Below are 20,791 nucleotides of genomic sequence, written 5' to 3' on the forward strand. Positions count from 1 at the left end.
GTAGCACACTGATGGTATCCTATAATATCCACTGAATAAAAGACATTATTGATCTTACAGAAGTAGAATGCAAACTTTCCCCATTACTAACAGTGAAGTGGACAATTTGCTCTGAATCAGATTTTGCCCTACCAAGACAAAAAGCACTTGCAAGAAAGCTAAGCAGTTAGTCTTTGAGATCTTGAGTATAGTTGAGCTAAGACATACTTTGACCAACAGGAAGTTTCCAAAAGGAAATAATACTTAAAAACCAAAGTTACAAATTATAATCTATTTAAACTTTAATTTGTGCATTTGTGGTAATTTATGACTGCAAAACACTTTTTCTTAGAATGACATAAAGGCACATTTCATTTGAATGCATAGTGTACCATTCTAAAATATACTAATAATTTCCTTACAAAGTGCTTGAGCAGTCACTTACACATACAGTAATAGCAAAATATATTTACACTCTATAGTTTAAAATTTTTAAATCTGACTAAAATATATATATATATTTTAAAAACTACAGAAAATATTAGTGCTTTCTTCAGCTTAATTGTGTGATATACCCTGCCCTCTAATCTTTTTAGTGATTGACTTTAATTAAAAATTTCTGTACACTGTGTAGTTACAAAATGCTATGTCAGTTTTTAATGCTAAAAGCCTATTTTAGACATTGCTTTCTATGCATATTTGAGAACCAGAAAAGGTGAGCAGACTGTACCTCAAAAGTATTTAGTGTTTTTTTAATGTGCTAACACTGTAAATTCGCCAATTAAGATAAGATCCTCTACTGTCCTTTAACGAGGAAGTTAACTGGCATTTTAAATAACTTTAAATAACATATCCTTCCCTCTTTCTCTAAGATTCCCCCCCAAAGAATCTTGGGTAATAATCAATTTGGATGGAAATATGAATTATCTCTGAACAATTTTAATTGTTCTCAGAGTACACAAAAATATGCCAACACACCCTAGCAAGACTGAAATATTTATAAATCTTCTATAAATCAATGTGCTTTTATGTTTCTCATAGAATTTAAATTTGAATAATTTTTAAGACATGAGATCACTGTGATTAAATGGTTAATTCAGTATGGTTAGTTAACAACTTGCTATTCCTGAGATATGGTGATCCTAACATGCTGAGCATGGAATCAAAGATGTTATTATTGAACTAAGGAAAAACAGTGAGGTCATAGACTAGGAGGAAAAGAATGAAAAAACTAACAAAAAGAAAAAACCAAAAAAACTCCAGGCAAGTGGAAGAGTCATGGCTTGCCAAAAGACTTTCCTATAAGAGCATTAAAAAAAAGCCACAAATGGATCCTCTGAAAAGTTGTAAAAGGTATTTGATCAAATTATTTTTGAGACTTTTGAGGTACAGCTTTAGTGTTATAATAGTTTTTATAAAATATAGACTGTTTTATCAAAAATATTTATACATTCTGTTACAATATATTGCTTTTGCCCTCAGTAACTGCCAATATAAAATCTGGATCCAGTAGCCTAAAATGTACAAATGCACTTAACGTAAATGCTGGAGTTTGAGGTGTCTGCTTGGCCACTGTACAAAAGTGATGAAGGGGTGAAATTAAATAATAAACCTACAACACAGAATACATTACAACTTGCACATATACATGTTCACAGCATGTATACAATGATAATCCCTATGTTTTAACAGATATAGTTCCCTTCTACAGTAGACATAACAGATAAATTGGGTTGGTAAATGTACAATGAATATCAAAAAAGGAGTAATTAGTTCACTGATTTTGGAAGAAGGTATGATTGAACATATTAACTGTCTAGACTTTGGGAATGCATACGGGTAATACAGTATCTTGGTTCAGGCTAATCAGAAGTCCTCATTCTTAAAATTTTAAGTAAATGCTGATGTTTTAGTTGTTCCTGTTTCAACATGGTTTAATAAACAAAAAATTGTTTGGCAAGTAGCTCTGTTGGAAGGCTATGAGGCTCTATTACATGGTTGGAAAGATAAGGCAATAAAAATTTTCTCCTAATAAATATAGAAAATTTATAAAACAAGATATCAAGTTGTTTTTTTTTTAAAAGCCAAAAAAGGAGCACAAACTACCACTACATTTTTTTGATATTACAGTAATTTCATTAAAAAAATAAGAGCATTTGCCTTATTCAAACAATTACTATGTGTGAATAATAACAGCATCCCAAGCCCTTTTTGTTCTTTTTTTGTAAAATATAGCTAAATGACATGAAATGATTAATCTTCCTTACACTTAAGGCAGGCATAAGGAATAGATAGGGACTGTGGAAAAGTGGTTGTTTTTTTTCTTTCTTTAAAAAATAGACTATTGATCCAAAAGTATTCATTTGTGATAGGTTTTCATGGCCGATGTTCATTCCACTTAAACTCCATGAAACTGTTTCCAGTGCTCAGATTTACGTTGAAAATACATTAAGAAGCCACTTTCAAGAAGGTTTTAGAATAGTACTTTTAAAGACATCTTCATGTGTTTAAACAAAAAAACTCAGAAGCTACTGGTGGCACAGACAGCAAATGAAGGGTTGCTATTGTTAAGAGGTCTTCTTGTGAGTTAGTGTGCTTGGTTTCACAGTGTCTAGGAACTTAACACCAATCAGCAATGTAGTCAAAATCTCTGAACATTTCTTGCTCCTCTTCTGAAAGTATCCTTGGTTCTCGAGGTGGAGTCAGAATAGGTGCCTCTGAGGTAAATTCATCATCAAAATTACTAACATCTTCTCGTCCTCTAATGGTAGGTACAAACGGTGGCTTGACTTTTTTGTCCATGAGAGCACTCCAATCAATTAGCTAGATTGCAAAATATAAAATAACCAGTTTAGTTTCCTATATCTAATTGCTAGTTTCACAAAAAATTTTAAACTTTCACACTTACCCGGAAAAATGGGTGCTTTTTTACATCCTCTGCATCTTTCTCACCAGCTCCAAGGCGCCGCTCAGGATTTCTTCTTAATAGCTAATGCAACATAAAGTATAAAAGTTAAAATAAAACCAGTGACTTCGTTGATAAAGATTCTCATAACCTACAAAGATTTAATGTTTTTTTCTTATGTGTTTGTCTAAACTATGCAACATCTATGAAGTGAAAAATAAAAACCTTCTAAAATTCTAATTGAGAAATGTCCTTCAATATAAGAAATTTAAACAGTTTATAAATCATTAATTCTTACCCTTCTCATTATCGATATGGCTTCTGTAGATAAGAACCTTGGGTACCTTACTTCATCATTTACAATACTGTCAAAAACCTCCTCTTCATCATCTCCAGGAAAGGGAGACTAGAAGAAATATCTTTGAGTAAGTCAAAATGAATTTCAAAAAATCTTATCACTCATCCAAAGTACAGCTAAGAACCAGGTAGTGAGGAAATACCAAAACACCAAACAAAGACTACAAGAAGTCAGAATAGATAGATCTATTATCCAGATGATATATCACATAGTCTCATTGAAATCTTCTTCAACTTTATTTCCCAGACCTTAATAGCAAATTTGGTTATATTAGTAATACAATCTTTCATTTAATTCCATTCTATTTTATTTCATTCATGTATCTGGCCTAACAGTCAATATTTTGAGTGCTACTAGATAGTGAAAATCATTTAGATTATCGACATGTTCCTCAAGAAGCTCAATCTTGTGGAAAGACAGAAGGAAATGGGTAAATACAGTAATAAGTGTTACCATAGAAGCAGAGAGTTTGTGGGAATACATTTAATATGGATGTGCTTTGAATGTCATCACAGTCAATAACAAATTAATTAGCAAAACACAATAGGAGATTTAAAGGTATAATGACTGCACTAAGAAGCAGATGCCAACGAAATTACACTCAAAAGCATACATTAGGCTTTTTTAACTTAAGCCTGATATACAACCAGTCTTAGGGTATCTCAGGAAGCAGAGTTTAAAGTAATGACCCTAAGTCATAAAAAAGTAGTTAAATTACATTCAGTATAACCATTTGATGCACAAAGGGACAAGCTAAACCATGTTGAAATGTGGCTATGAAATATGGCTTATTACCTCACAATCTGAGAGGACTTAAGATTTACTTCTTCTTTACAGGCTTACTTCCTGTTAAGTTATTAATGATTAAGGACCAAAGAGAAAGCAATACTACTGGAAAGAGAAAGATCTTTGATCTGAATCTATGAAAATGAATTTAGAACCCAACTTCCTAAAGCTGAGCTGCCAATTTTATTGCTCTTATCTAAGGAAATTTCAAACTTTTCAATGATCATAACCTTAGTTTTGTTCATTCACTCACTCAGAATAGATAAATCAAATAGATAAATCAAATATCTACTATGTGGGATAATATAATTTCTTTCTGGGATTGAGGCAGCTGCAAATTAGAGGAAAATTCTATTTCACATGGATTCTCAATCAGAATTTCAAGTGGTAACACAAAGCATTGGTCTCTCTGATCAATTTTGTATTTAAAAAATACAAATCCTTGAATAGTGAAGATATACCCACATATTCATTAAGGTGTTAAAGTTCCTTGTTTCTGCAAATCGATTATAAGCTAGTAGAACTAACAACAGAATGCTAACAAATGTGTTTTAAGCAAATATAAAAAGAATGCAATGGTCTGTTCAGTATCTAAGCTTACTTTAAACTTCTCTGATACTTTCATTCTCATTTGGCACTGGGAAAGAGGACCTAGTATGTTAGTTTATTCCTGGAGTCTTTCTAGTTCTCAAAACCCAAAGAAACATAAATACAAATTTCAAAAACAAATTTGAAAATGCATGATATATCCAGTGAGTTTTCAATTATTTGTAATAATAGAGAAATTAGATATAAACTTTAGCCAAACCTTTTTATCACAGTTAGTAGTTACTGCTAAAATTTTACCAACGCTATAAAATTATAAAGTATAAAAAAATTATAAAGTATGATGGTTAAGTTTTAAGTTCAGTTCTTATCCCAACTATCCTCTTACAAAGGTGCTAAAGAGAACGGATATTGCAATAAAAATTTGTGATGGAAGAGCTGAATCCCTTGTCTTTTATATTCTTGTAATTAGGAGGTTAATCAATTAGAGGCTCTTTTAAAAAAATATAGAACAGGAGCTTCATTTGTCCATTGCAAAGTTTTCCAGTCATTTTAGGATAGGAGGAGATAGAATCAACTGGTTCTTAATTCTGTAGTATTTTATAATAAACTCACATTTTTTGCCTATCAGCTCTAATATGTGGAATAAATTTTAAGCAAGCATATAATTTTTGGTAACTTAATTCCACACTCTGACGTAGCAAAGCATAATGGTTTAGAGAGGTTCTTAAAACAGAGAGCCTTAAAAATCCCAGCTCCATCACACGAGAGCTCTGTGACTTCAAGCACGTTATTAACTTCTTTGTGCCTCCATTTATATACCTTAAAATGGGCCTAAGACTAGTATTGAGCTTGTTAAAGTTTGCTGAAAAGCTAAATGAGCTAATATTTGTAAAGTAAATAAAATAGTGCCTGGCACATGGTAAACATTTTAATTAGCTATTTCTTTTCCTCTTCTAAGTATCCACTCCAATTTGACATACCAAAAGGGCTATCGTTTGGATGGATTAAAATCCTTTGTCTGGAACAAATATCATTAAATGATAATACTTTGGAAATTTCTGACATTCAATAATTTGGTCAATCATTTATTCAGCTACTAATTTATTCATGCTTAGAATGTTCAAAGAAGATTGCTGGTACTGGGAAACCTGCAAAATAATGAATCAACCTCATTTTTTACAACCCCAAATCAGTAAGCCCCTCTAAGCAGTTTTCAATGACTTGTCTAAATATTTACCCTTTCCCAATTCCACTCTATCATTTCCAACAATTTATAACAAAATAGACTAGCCAATTCTTGCTGCTTTATTAGATATAACTCACCGTTTCCTAAGGAGTGACAATTTCTGTGTAAAACTAAGCTATCTCCATAAATTGATTATTTTTTTCAGAGAGAGAGAGAGAGAGAGAGAGAGAACACATGCATGAGTGGGGGTGTGGGGGGGAACAGAAGGAGAGGGAGAGAATCTTATGCAGACTCCATGCTGAGCAAGGAGCTGGATGCAGAATTTGATTTCATGATGGAGATCTTGACCTAAGCTGAAACCAAGAATCAGACACTTAATCGACTGAGCCACATAGGTGCCCCCTCCCCCGAAGAAATTTAAGTTAATCTAAAAAAAAACAGGAGGGGAAAAATGTTAATCTTTTTAACTCTGAGGTACTGTTTTTGAAGATAATATGTATTTTGATCAACACACAGCTGACTTTTTGTTACAGGTATAGAGGTATAGAGTACAAGATAGAATCATAGGCAATTATTAGTATATTATAAATGTGTATAAAACTTAAGTTCTCCTTATGCGGGAGACATTAAGTCATTTATAAATGACATCTTTTGTTCTTTCAGTCATCTTTCCTCATTTCTCTCTCATCTATTTTATACTGCTTACCTCACCAACGAGCATTTCATATATAAGAACACCAAGTCCCCACCAATCTACAGCCCTTGTATAGGATGTTTCTGTTAATACTTCTGGGGCAAGAAATTCAGGAGTGCCACAAAATGTGCTTGTTCTATCTCCATATCCCATTCCTGAAAAGGTAAAATTTAAGTATTTGTTAGCAAAGAAAAAACCTAGATGATAGATAAAACATCAGACTATATCCCTAGGAAACAAAATTAAATTTCCACATTTGTGTATGGTGATCAAACTCAAGATATATCAGACTTCTAAAGAAAATATTAGGACTGGTGTAGAGAAAACTGTGCAATAGTTAACTCTACTATTTAATTAATAGGTAAAAATAAATATTTTGGTCAATCATTTACTCAGCTACTAATTTATTCATGCTTAGAATGTTCAAAGTTAAGTTAACAAGGGTATTAAGGGTAATAAAATTTTTATATTTCATTTTACTTATTTTCTCTCTTGTCATTACTTTAGAAGTGATGCTAAGAAGTTATAACAAAAAACTGATTTTTAGCTTCAATTTCTATTATCTTTCAAATTCAGTCTTTCAAATATTTTATTTGGTTCATTAGAAAAATAACATTTGGTATAGAAAATACCAAAAAAGCAAATCCTTGGATAACTAGGAGTTAGCCATCAAAACAACCTTGAAAAAGAAAAACAAAACTAGAGTTATCACAATTCCAGATTTCAAGTTATACTACAAAGCTATAGTAATCAAAACATTATAGTACTGGCACAAAAACAAACACACAGATCAATGGAACAGGTAGAAAGCCCCAGAAACAAACCCACAATTATATGGCCAATTAATCTTCAACAAAAGAGGCAAGAATATGCAATGGGAAAAAGAAAGTCTCTTCAACAAATGGTGCTGGGAAAACTGGTCAGCTACATGCAAAAGAATGAAACTGGACCACTTTCTTACATCATACAATAAACTCAAAAGGGATTAAAGACCTAAATGTGAAACCTGAAATTATAAAAATCCTAGAAGAGAGCACAGGCAGTAAGTTCTTTGATAATAGCCATAGCAAAGTCTTTCTACATACGTCTGAGACAAGGGAAATAAAAGCAAGTGTAGGGGCACCTGGGTGGCTCAGTGGTTGAGCGTCTGCCTTTGGCTCAGGTTGTGATCCCAGGGTCCTGGGATCCAGTCCTGCATCATGCTCCCTGCATGGAGCCTGCTTCTCCCTCTGCCTGTGTCTCTGGCCTCTCTCTCTGTGTCTCTCAGGAATAAATAAATAAATAAGTAAAATCTTTAAAAAAATTTAAAAAAGCAAGTGTAAACTATTGGGACTACATGAAAATAAAAACTTCTATACCAAACCATAAACCAAAGTATAAGACAGACTATTGAATGGGAGAAGATATTTGCAAAGGACAATCTGATAAAGGGTTAGCATCCAAAATATATAAAGAACTGATACAACTCAATACCTGAAAAACAAATAATCCAATTAAAAGATGGGCAGAAGACATGAATAGATATTTCTACAAAGAAGACATACAGATGACTAATAGACACATGAAAAGAGGCTCAACATCACTCATCATCAGGGAAAAAAACAAATCAAAACCACAATGAGATACCACCTCACACCTGTCAGAATGGTTAAATTAAAAAACACAAGAAACAAGTGTTGGCGAGAATCTGGAGAAAAAAGAACCCTTATGCACTGTTGGTGGGAATGTAAATTGGTGCAGCCACTGTGGAAAACAGTATGGAGGTTCTCCAAAAAATTAAAAATAGAACTACCTTATGATCCAGTAATCACACTACTGGGTATTTGCCCAGAGAATATAAAAACACTCAAACAATTTAAAAGGATATATGAACCCCTATGTTTATTTATAATATTCAAAATATGGACGTAGCCCAAGTGTCCATTGATAGATAAATGGATAAAGAAGATGTACACACACACACACACACACACACACACACACACACACACACAATACGGAATCTTATTTAGTCATAAAAAAGGAATGAAATCTTGCTATTTGTAATAACATGGATGGAGCTAGAGAGTATAATGCTAATTGAAATAAGTCAGAGAGAGACAAATACATAAGGTTTCACTCGTGTGGAATTTAAGAAACAAAACAAATGAACAAAGGGAAAAAGAGACAGAGAGACAGAGGCAGAGACACAGGCGGAGGGAGAAGCAGGCTCCATGCAGGGAGCCTGATGTGGGACTCGATCCCAGGACTCCAGGATCACACCCTGGGCCGAAGGCAGGCACTCAACTGCTGAGCCACCCAGGGATCCCGATGGTCAGATTTTTATTTACATGGGCCCTTTTTCCATTTTAGCAACTACATGACAGGTTGATTTGAAGCAGAAAAAAAATCTAGAGAGAGGAAAGGCAAAGAGGCTATTAGTTTTGTCAAACAAGAGGATAGCTAGCAATAGTAGAGGGGAAATGAAACATTTAAGAAATATTAAGAAGGCAGATGTCAGCACAGTTTGGCTATTAATTTGATGTGGAAAAGTGAAGAGAACAGAATCCAAGATAATAACACATTTTCAAGTTGGGAGCCTGAGAAGACTGTGGCACCATCAACTACAAACTAGACTATTTGAAAAAAAGAAATGATTTTGGTTTGTATAGTGTTAGAGATAACTACTGACCAAAGCTGTCAAGTAGATAGTTGAATATATATGTTAGGAAAGGAATAATGGATCTGGTAATTATTAGCATATTGCCTGTAGTTAAAAACTAGCAGTGAAGAGCAATAGGCTAAGGACAAATTCTGGGGAACAAAAGCATTTATATCAGCAGTGTTCAATACAAGGAAATCCAGTAAGAGAAAAAAAGTATTACTGGATTCAGATTAAGAGGTTGGTGGGTAACTGATGGAAATATATTTACAAATTCACTCATTCATTCACCCAATTACTTATATTAATCAAACATTCACTGAATACTTAAGATGTGTCAAGTACTATGTTATATATGCTCTATGGAAACAAAGCTGAATAAGAAACAAGAAGCTACCCAGTGTAGAAGGAAGACATAGACAATGTTCACTACAATGCAATGTATTAAATGTCAAGATGAGAGTACCTATTTACTATATGCCACATATCTCCAATTCTCAAAATACTCTTAAACAAGAAGAATTATATTCATTTTATATCTGAGGACACAAACTGAACGAGGTTCCAAAGTAATTCATCCCAAAACACAGTAAGAGGCAAAGCCAGGATTCAAACCTAGGGCTGTCTGTTGCCTAAGCCTACAGTCTTTACACTTTTCTCACCTCTGATTCACATTTCCCCAGTTTATTTATTTATTCACTTTTGAATATGGAGAAAGGATTCTGAAATATATGTGTATTTTCTTCTTATTTAAAAACATTTTAAGTTTTAAGAAGCTGGAGAAAAGTTATTAGGCCTATGTAATGTACTCTGTACAGTCTCGGAAAAGTAAAAAATTTGGTACTTAACCAATGTTTTTTCAGAGTAGTGACAGAATCATTAATCATACAAAGAGGATCTTAGGTTTTATACTGTGATTTCTGAAAACCTAACCTTATTTCGTATCCAAAAAATTTTTAATTATGTGATAATCAAGTCACACAAACAGTCCATAACATCTTAGTAAAGAATCAATTAAAGTTAGAAATATATTTTACTTTTCATAGACAAACTTGGAAAGTACCAAAGTACAAAGGGATAGTAATCTATTAGAAAGGGAACTCCAATTACCTTCTTTGCAAAGACCAAAATCAGCAATTTTCACAAAGCCTTCTGTATCTAGCAATAAGTTATCCAATTTCAAATCTCTGTTCAGGATTTAAAAAAAAAAAAAAGCAAAATGAAAATGTATTTTAAAACATAAAAGGAGTTCAAGCATTTTTAACTCTGGTTCTATTAATTTGTTATTTGTGATAAATCTGACTTAGACTAAGTTTGAAGTTTGCTAACACACCACTCATAGGAAAAAACTCAAGCTGACACTATTAATAAAGTATCAAGAGGGCTGGTTTAACCTTCTAAGAGAATAATGCAAAGTAAAGAGAAAGCTATCTATCTATACTAATAGATTTAAAAGTCAAAAATATCTTATCCTTTAAGTAAACTCAGACCATGAGGAAACCCTTACCTTGAAAATATTGTTAGAAGTTTGAATAAACTAATGTTTTTAGTTTTCTAATTCTTACGCCATGGCCTTCCTGAATTTGTCTAATCCAGAGCAATACTATTCGACATGTAGTCCATTGCTTGGCTACTGGGCTAGTAATAAATAGTTACTAGCAACCTGATAAAGAACTTCCACTAATATATCAGGTATGCCACCAAGTACAGTATTTAGTTCAGAGCAATACTTAAGGAAGATATTTTATACTCTGACACAAGCTACTTATTTTATCATGGACAAATTTTGAGTAGAATTGGTCTATCAAAGTTTTTTGCAGTAGATCAGTTGAACATAAAATAATCACCAGAATGAATACTGTTGGTGAATTTGTCATAGGTCAACTTACAATTTTTAGTTAGGTAATACGCAGAAGAACAAGAACAAAGAGGTTCATCATATAATTACTGTGTTAACTATTTCTTTGAAAATTGGAACTTAACATTTTTAGAGGTCACTTATCATTTGAAAGAGAAAATTAAAAAGCTGATTAAACACAAAATATCCTTCTTAAATTATTTTTAACTCAAATTCACACCAAGGTAAGCCATTAGAAAGTATCAAAACTTTACTCACCTATAAACAATTTTGTGTTCATGTAAATACTGCAACCCAAGAACTACACATGCAGCATAAAATCTGTTTGAAGAAATAAATCAAAAGAAATTTAATAAATTCCACTGCTCTCGAATCCCAGTTTATACTTTTATGCTTCAAAGCAGAATTCTGTAGTTAATTAATTTCACCAATATTTATTTAGTCCTTACTATGTGCTAGACACAGTAAGATATATGCTAAATATCAGGGGTAAAATTAAAAAGTAAGAAAAATACGATCTCTACAAAGGAAGCCATTAACTTTGCCTAGGGGTGGTGTCACTAAAATCCTTAGAGTAGACATTTGATCCTGAGAAATTGCAATCTACATTAAGGGCACGAGGACAGTGTGAAAGGTAGAACTGCTTAAATACAGGGCATTTATTCCCTAAGAGGGAAAGCAAAAGAGATGTAAAACGCATAACGTTTGACAATCAATAACAAGTTTGTTGTGGCTGAAGTAAGAATGGGGAAGAAGTGGAAGACAAGGCTGAAAAGATACCCTGGGATAACGTTGTGAAGGACCCCTGAATGTCATATTATGGATACTGAAATTTCTTTTCTTAGCAATAGAGAATCACACAATTTAAATCAGAGAATGATCATATTTACACCAAATGGGACCATAATTTGGGAGAATTTAAAAATGCAAATATTTAGAAATAATTATACATTAGCTCTTAAAATTATTTGTTGAAAGTTTAAAGAATTCAGCTGAAGTCCATTAAAACAGATATGAATCTAAAATTGCTTAAGGTAGTTTTTTTTTCTTTTTAAAGATTTTATTTATTTATTCATTATAGACACAGAGATAGAGGCAGAGACATAGGCAGAGGGTTGGAAGCCTGATGGGGTACTTGACCCAGGACCCTGGGATCACGCCCTGAGCTGAAGGCAGGAGCTCAAACACTGAGCCACCCAGGCGCCCCAAGGTAGTTATTTTAATACTTAAGTTTTTAGCAAACTTATTTTGGTGACAAAACAATATTATAGCAATTATAAAAATACCTTGATTTATCTTTTATTTCATTTTTTGCAAACAAACTGCCCAAATGATACTCAACAAATAATGGGTATGTTGTTTAAAATAAATATTTCCCTGAACGCTTATATACCATGTGTCAGGTACTATGTTGGGTATTTTCACTTATCAGCCTATTTAACCTTCAAATCAAGCCTTTAAATCTTTTACAAAAGCAGAAAATGAAGCTTTCAGAGAGTAACTCATTTGTCTAATGGTGCACAGCTAGGAAACAAACTATTTTTGATACTACAGTCTTGGTCAATAAAAATTCACTCATCACCTAGTATGTGCCAACCACACTTCTAGGTGTCCCACACAGAATAGACATTATCCTCCCTTTGAGTGAGGGGAGACAGGCAATAAAAACATAAAAAATAAACAGATAATTCCAGGTAGAAATAAAGTGAGATGGAGATAATAAAATAGAAAATAGAATAGGATGATCTGATTTGGACATTAATCATGTAGTGGTATTTTTGATATGGTACTCAGGAAAGCATTTCAAAGAAATAGCATTTGAGGTGAGATCTGATCTAATCTAATGGGATCTTATAAGAGGGGAAGTATTTCAGATTTGAAGTATTACAATATAGCAATTTATTCTTATATTCAATTGGGCTTAACAGTTTTGTTTGTAATATGACCTGTATTTGCAGCATAAACAAAGTTCCTTAGGATAGAATTGAATTAAATTTCTTTTAAAAAGGGCAGAGCATAGCAAAATAAAAACAAATTTCCATGTTCAGTTAGCACAGGCTAGATATAGTCTAGATGCTCTGCTTTTTTTTTTTTTTTTTTAGATGCTCTGCTTTTAATTCTTAAATATTCAGTAAAGACTTCTACTTTCTGGCTTTTGTCTTCTTTTTGAAAGCTTCACTAACCATCAGAACTAATCCCTCTATTTCTTCATCTGAAATGTGAAGGTACAAGTGTACTCCTATTTGCTCTATATACTTCTAATCATCATGTTGAGAATCAAATAAAGGAGTGAAAGTGAAAATGTTACACAAATGTCAGTTGTCAGAATATAGACAGGTGATGAATCAAGAATATACCCAGTAAAGGTTTATTAATGGTTTATGATTTGAGATGTTTTGAAAGTAGGTAGATCAGACCCACTAATAATTTAGATGTTTTATGTGAGGGAAAGAGGATCATGAGTGACTCCTTCAAAAAAAAAAAGTGACTCAATTCAAGAAACAAGACTCTTATCTATAAAGAACACACTGATGGCTACCAGAGGAGAGGTGGGTGGAGGGATACGTTAGATAGGTGATGGTGACTAAGGAGGGCACCTGTGATGAGGACTGGGTGATGTATGAATTACTATAGTATACACCTGAAGCATAATATAACACTATATGTTAACTAACTGTAATTAAAATAAAACCTTAAAAAAAATGACTCCCTATATTTTAGTTTGAACTTGTGCTGCCATTTATGAAGAAGGGGAAGATTAGAAGAGTAGCAGGCCTGGGAGTGGTGGGTAAGGTTGGGGGGAAATGGGAAAAATCAGGAATTCAGTGTGCAAAGAGAAATACTTATTAGCCATATGTATGGAAAAGTCAAGTTGGTGCTGAATGCTATTAGAGTTGGAAGATTAGGTAAGAAGTCAGGGCTGAAGATAGAAAGTTGGTAAACATCAGCATACACAGTGTGTATGTCTATTCAGATCACTTTCCCATATTCAAATCCTAGCTTCAACTACTTGAAGAGCTATAAAACTGTGTTGGATAATAGAAGGGGGGAAGATATATTTAATCTCGAGTATCTCCTATTACTTATTTTATGCATTTCAAAAAGCAAAACCTTCATGTAATATTGAATTCAAAAACTTTAAAAACAGAGTGAAAAGTTTGCTTTCTGTATCTTTCACTGGATGCAATATGCATAAAAGTTTATTTTATGTCCTTTCAGAAATATCATAAGCACATGCAAACAAATACTTACTATATACCTTTTAATTCATTACCCTTTAAAATGCAAATATAAATATTTCATACAAATACACAAGAGACTCCTTTTTACTTTCTTTTTTCACTTAACAATATACTTTGAGTATAATTAGTATTTAAAGCCATGGTTCTAGATGGCATTCCCTAGGAAGAAAATACAATAGAAAAACCGGAAGAAATTTTACTAAATTGTGTATCTAAATTATCAAGTATGATTTAGGGTAATCCATAAAATTTTCAACATGGAAAACAGTAAAACAGATACATTTATATATGGCAAAAAGGCATGTGAGGGAAGTTCTCATATTCTTTGCAAAAATATATTTTCCATTTGGAAAGAAAATAAATTCAGAGTTTTTTCCTTCCTGGCATAAAATCTGTCATGAAAAAACTCAAGAGAAATGTCTAAAGCATACTCACACAGCTCTTGGTTCAGAAAAGACATCAGTATGAATGTGCATCATTAGGTCCCCACCGGCAGCATATTCCATTACAAAGCAAACATGCTCTTTGGTTTGGAAACATGCAAAAAGGTTCACCAAAAAGGGATGTCTTACACTATTCACAGTTTCAAAAATTCTTTTTTCACACATCAGGCTGTAAGAGAAAATATTTAAAAATCAATAGGTTTTTCAAAAAAAGTTCTAGTTGGAAATAACATTCTTTAAATTAGTGAACTCTAAAATAAGCAAAGCTCTTACCTATTATAACTTTAAAACCATAAAATGTGCCTTAGTTCTGCTTTAAAAAATTTGGTCTACTTGATATACATAACTTTAATTGAAATATATTTACATATTTATTTATATTTTATTTATTCACGAGAGACACAAACAGAGGGAGAGGCAGGCACCCCATGGGGAACCTGATGCGGGACTCAATGCCAGAACCCTGGGATGAGGACCTGAGCAAAAGGCAGATGCTCAACTATTAAGCCACCCAGGTGCCCCTTTAATTGAAATATATTAATGAAAACTAAAATATATGATTAGCATGACATAAAGATTAGAGTTCACATTGATAGTATTAGAGTAGAACCTACAGGGCTAGTGGTCATAGTTAATTAAAAAAGTCTTAGAGGTTAATTGTGAACATTTATCAGGAATCAGTAAGAATAAAGAATAACTAAAATAAAAATTTTTAAGGTTTATTTTACAGAGAGGAAGAGAGTAAAGCACATGCCACATGTGCATGGGGGAGGGGCTGAACAAGGAGAGAAGCAGACTCCTCACTAAGCAGGGAGCCCCTGGGGCTCAATCCCAAGACCCTGAGATCGTGATCTGAGCCAAAATCCAGAGTGGGATGCTCAACCAACTAAGCCACCCAGGGGCTTCAAGAATAATTCTAAAAATATAAAATTTGTGATGAAGGTAATTTCAAGGACAGTATGTATAATTCACAGGCTAAAGTATTCAAATATTTTTACATATAAAATATGAATTTGAGAGATAAAGATATGTTGCATAAAATTTAAATTTAGAAGGCTGACTGAAAAAGAGGCTATATGGAGAATTCTACTAACATGTTTCAAGGAAGCTTCTTGAGAATGATCTAACTTGTAAAATCTATAGCTCACAGATTTTGCCTTTGTAGCAGCTTATGACTCTTACAAGCTGCTACAAAGAACAATGGTTAACCTTACAGACTCTGGAACATTAATATGTCTAAATAGCAAAAAATACTATTCTTCCTTTCCTTGAAAATATTTAGTAATCAAATTGACTGTAAAACTCAAAAGAAAATCAGATCAAATATTATTTATTTTTTTAAAAGGTTTTTTTACTTGAGAGTGAGCAAGTATGCAGAAAGGGTGGGAGAGTGAGGTTTATACATTTATTTATACATTTCTTTATATTTAAAGATTTTATTTATTTATTTATTTATTTATTTATTTATTTATGAATGAGAGAGCATGAGCAGGAGGAGAGGCAAGGGGAGAGGGAGAAGCAGACTCCCCGCTGAGTATGGAGCCCTACTTGGGACTTGATTGCAGGACCCTGAGATCATGACCTGAGCCAAAGTCAGACACTTAACCAACTGACCCATCTAGATGCCCCACTGTATGTCTGGTCAGCTGTGCTTTTGTTCTATGACTGCAAGAATATACTTCCAACCAATATAATTAATATTCTGTTGACTTGAATTATAAACTGGTAAAAAAAAGAAAGCTGAGTGAAGAGGCACTACAGGGACATACATGAATGTAACATTCTTACTCAGGACTAGGCATAGACAGGCTCACAGAGAATTTTCTACTAATGGTAGGTGGGGAATGCAATCTTTGTACATGAATCTTAATACTTTGGAGTTAGTCCATAATTTTCATTTTAAAAAGAGGTTGATTTGGAATTTTCTATGATCTGTTAAAAAAAAAAAAAAGGCAGTTTTCTAAGCTAAATAATAAAATCCAGCCTAGAGAAAGAAAACTTAGAAAGGAAACTCTCATTAAATATTTTGGAAACATTAAAAAAAAAAAATAGGGTGGGGTTCAGTGGCTGAGTGTCTGCCTTTGGCTCAGGTCATGATCCTGGGGGTCCTGGGATCAAGTCCCATATCAGGCTCCCAACAGGGAGCCTGCATCTCTCTCTGCCTAAGCCTCTGTTTCTGCCTGCGTCTCTCTCTGCCAAAGCCTGTTTCTCTCTCTGTGTCTCTCATGAATAAATAAATAAAATCTTTTAAATATTACTTTTCAAAATATGTTAATCTATTTTTTAGTTTTCTTTTCTTTTCTTGCTTTCTTCTGATTACTCCTTTTTGCTGCCTTCTTCAAATTTCTTCTAACAGTGAGTTTTATTTCTCACTACAGATTTTCTATTTCTCTGTTTTGTACCAGTCCTACTGAAGATTATTTTACTTCCATGTTATATGTGGATTTATAACTGAAGTTAGTAAGGATCATTTATCAACTTTTCACCAAGGCTGGATTAATTTTCAGTAAGGTTCTGGTTCTGGCTAGAGCTCCATCCTCTGATCTGGACATTCTTCAGTATTAGTAATATTAATGTTATTCTGTCTAGATTTAATTAGAAAGTGTTCTATAAAGACTTGGCTCAAAGTAGTAACAATGTAGCAGGAAGCTATATAAACCACCAAGATTAACAGAGGTAGTACCAGCTTACTATTGTTTTTGGGAAAAAATGAATTTACCATTCACGGATCTGGAATAAAGCAAACATTCTTCCAAAGAAAAATATTTGACCCTACTATTATTGCAGTTATAAACATACTGACAGTGTGATTAAAGGTTTGCTTTAACCAACTACTTCAGTAAAATAAAAATACAGTTCTATACACATCATATGGTGCACAGAATATTGTATAAATATTCAACGAAATCCTCTCTGGGTAGTTTTACATATCAAGAAATAGTTTATTTTGATGTAATTGAGGGATATGGAAAACAGGTAAAAAATAGGCAAACCAAAAAGGAATTTTTTTTTAACATAAAAAACTCTCTTTGTTTTCAAAATCTATCCTAATTCTAAGAACTTCCTGGGGTGCCTGGGTGGCACAGTTTGAGCATCAGACTATTGATGTCAGCTCAGGTCATGATCTCAGGGTTGTGAAATCAAGCCCCACAATGGGTTCTGTGCTGAACACAGAGTCTTCTTGAATTTCTCTCCCTCTGCCCTTCCTCAGCCTGTGTGCATGCACTCTCAACCTCTCAAATAAATAAATACCTAAAAAAAAAAAGGGAAGAAAGAACTTCCCATGTGATGGGAAAAAAACATTAAAAGTAAAATAGCAATTTGGGGTGTGTGTGTGTATGCGTGTAGCACTTAATACAATTCATTAAGGTGAGGATTACCAAAAATATATATTTTAAAAATATGCGGGTTAATGGAGGTTCAAAGATGTTCAGTGAATTGCCCTGGGGTCAAAGCATTAATTAAGGAACAACCACAAATAGAGAAGCCAGTCTTTTCATTCATAATCCTAGGCTCTTTTCATAGATAGAGCTGTCTTTTATTAATATCAACTGATGCTTTCAAGTGGTTTAAAACAAATACTGCTTATAAATATCAAATGAAAGTCTCTGTCATATATGTCACTTGTTATACAATAATTTTATATTTAATCATCTTATTAAGATAGTCTTTTTAAAGGTATTCTCTAACCTAATTATAATATTGTCCCCCAAATCCTTGCATTTTAAAAATTGCATATAATGATGTATCCATATCAATTTATATTTATTAAACCCAGACAGGTAAGATGTTCTGGTCAAAAAATATCACTTTAAGAAAAATGAAAGAAAAAATAGATTTGGTGCATTTTAAAAAGCAGAATGTATTAACCATTCAAGTTGAGTGCAGATTACCTATAAATGACACTGTATTACTTCTGTAATATGAAATGGGAAATAGTCTCCCCCAACCACAGATGAGTAACAGTTCCTATTCCATATAAACACTTTACCATCTCCAAGTATAAAAAACTTAATACAATTAACTTAAATATTTCATCATCTTTCCTTGGTAGCCACTAACCAATAAACCTTCATAAGAAGTTGGCTAGAAAGAAAAACAATAATTAATGCCTACCTTACACAAGTATAGCTACATTAATTTAGTTTCTCCACATATTATGGAAATGGAAAGTTTTGCTGTTGCAATATATACGTCAATTTGCATGATCTTAAGTTAGAACTTCAGAAAAATAAACAATTTCACTAAAAAAAAAAACTAACCTGTCTACTTCATCTCGAGCCACAATGTCTCCTTTCTTTAAGGCTTTTATAGCAAACATCTCGTTTGTGTGTTTATATTCAGCCAAAAGCACCTGAAATGAGATTAAAATAAGTATTTTCTATTTGAGTTATTACTTTGTAGTCAGTCCAAGAAAATTTAAGAGATTACCTTTCCAAAATGTCCTCTACCCAAGACAGCACAACATCTGAAGTCTTGTAGATTAAACTGAAACATCTGTTGAGATCTGAAAACAGTATGTCAATTAAAAATAAGGTAAAACCATGGGTCACAACATGTAGTAACAAAGCTGTATATATATTCTTTACCTTCTATCCTCAAGTTCTCGAATACCACTGTATCCTAGGCCTGGTTGAGGAATATTAGGTTCATATTCAGATGGAGATTTCGGAAGTATACTATTTCTGTCATTCTCAATATCAAAAACAGTTTCTGAATCCTATAAAATATTACATACTTATTTAATTATAGAAATATTGAGAAATGAATTATTTGGTAAAGATAAAGTTTAAAAATGTCAAAAGCCAATACAAATATTAGCAAGAATGTAAAATTCAGAAAATGGATATTTATTCTTAGTTATTATTCTATATTACACTTATCTAAAATATTTGAAAAATGAACACATTACTGTCATCTTCAATGAATATTTAGAAATCATGTTAACCAAGTTACAAGATAGAGTTTTTGAAGCAATATATCATCTAATATCAACCATGGGGATCCCTGGGTGGCGCAGCGGTTTGGCGCCTGCCTTTGGCCCAGGGCACGATCCTGGAGACCCAGGATCGAATCCCACGTCGGGCTCCCGGTGCATGGAGCCTGCTTCTCCCTCTCTCCCTCTGCCTGTGTCTCTGCCTCTCTCTCTCTGTGACTATCATAAATAAAAAATAAAAAAAAAAAAAATAAAAAAAAAATAATATCAACCATGTTCCTGTGATTTTAGCTTCAGCAGCCTATTCTATCTGTACTGGCCCATGAGCACCCAGAGGTTTTATGTTTCACTCACAAGAAACATAAAAACACAGTTCACGCAATTTTTTAATTAACGGAAAGGTACATCTCATTCAGTATGATGCTTTTATCAATAATTCATTTGGTAAAAGGAATTATACAAGGTTTAAAATGCCTTACCTGTGCTGGTGTATCTAAATCTCTTAATTTAGCAGATTCATCTATTTCTCCAAGGGAAGAATCCCGTGGTGGGGCCGGAGGAGGTTCAGGTTCGAGATCAAAGTCCAACTTGGTTACTGTAGAATCACTTACAAAAGATAAAGTAATTCACCAAAAACAGTAATCAAAAGTATATATTCTAAATAGCTTTGAAAGTAAAGCAAACAATTTTATCTTTTACATTTTTTTAAAGTAAGCAGAACATTAATTTCAAAATACTACTTGGAAAAAAATCAGACTTTTAATAGACTCATTGTCATCAGTATATATGAATGTTACAATAACTATTTCATAAGAACGATGCCTAAAAATCTTAGACACATACCTAGCTGGAGGTGCTAGTTCAGGGATGCGTACATCAACCACTGGCACTGTAGTAGGCACAGGAGCTTGAGGGCTGAAGGTGCCAGAATGATTTACTGTAGGAATAGCTCTTCTTACTAGCCTTCCCCAAGTGGCAATATTAATATTCATTTGAGGAGCTCTGAGAAATGTTTTGCCTGTGGATATTGTGAATAAAGAAAATAGAATAAGTAATTTTTATATGTTACCAAAAGCCATAATTTAAAAATCCATATTCATTGGTTTATAATTTATGAAGAACAAATAAAATTTGTCACTTAAAAAAATAGTTCTTAACTATTTGTTATTAAAGGCTAGTGCAAAATAGTGAATATAGTTTTAAAAATAAATAAG

At 33.0% G+C, this 20,791-nt stretch overlaps 1 protein-coding gene across 2 annotated transcripts in view; it reads right to left on the bottom strand.

Annotated features, from left to right (window-relative positions):
* Positions 1 to 256: 256 nt before the first annotated feature.
* PKN2 (protein kinase N2) overlaps positions 257 to 20,791 on the bottom strand; it is a 130,142-nt gene continuing 109,607 nt past the window's right edge. For both annotated transcript variants that reach the window (XM_025417745.3, XM_025417744.3), the window contains 12 exons: positions 20,421 to 20,595; positions 20,057 to 20,183; positions 19,231 to 19,361; positions 19,073 to 19,148; positions 18,904 to 18,995; positions 14,634 to 14,810; positions 11,215 to 11,277; positions 10,209 to 10,285; positions 6,470 to 6,612; positions 3,183 to 3,290; positions 2,888 to 2,968; positions 257 to 2,802 (listed from right to left, as the gene is read on the bottom strand). In XM_025417745.3, coding sequence (XP_025273530.3) covers positions 2,599 to 2,802; positions 2,888 to 2,968; positions 3,183 to 3,290; positions 6,470 to 6,612; positions 10,209 to 10,285; positions 11,215 to 11,277; positions 14,634 to 14,810; positions 18,904 to 18,995; positions 19,073 to 19,148; positions 19,231 to 19,361; positions 20,057 to 20,183; positions 20,421 to 20,595 — 1,454 coding nt within the window. In that variant the 3' untranslated portion in view covers positions 257 to 2,598. The remainder of the gene's footprint in view (positions 2,803 to 2,887; positions 2,969 to 3,182; positions 3,291 to 6,469; positions 6,613 to 10,208; positions 10,286 to 11,214; positions 11,278 to 14,633; positions 14,811 to 18,903; positions 18,996 to 19,072; positions 19,149 to 19,230; positions 19,362 to 20,056; positions 20,184 to 20,420; positions 20,596 to 20,791) is intronic.

This window comes from Canis lupus, chromosome 6 (genome assembly GCF_003254725.2).
Source record: "Canis lupus dingo isolate Sandy chromosome 6, ASM325472v2, whole genome shotgun sequence".
Classification (NCBI taxonomy): domain Eukaryota; kingdom Metazoa; phylum Chordata; class Mammalia; order Carnivora; family Canidae; genus Canis; species Canis lupus.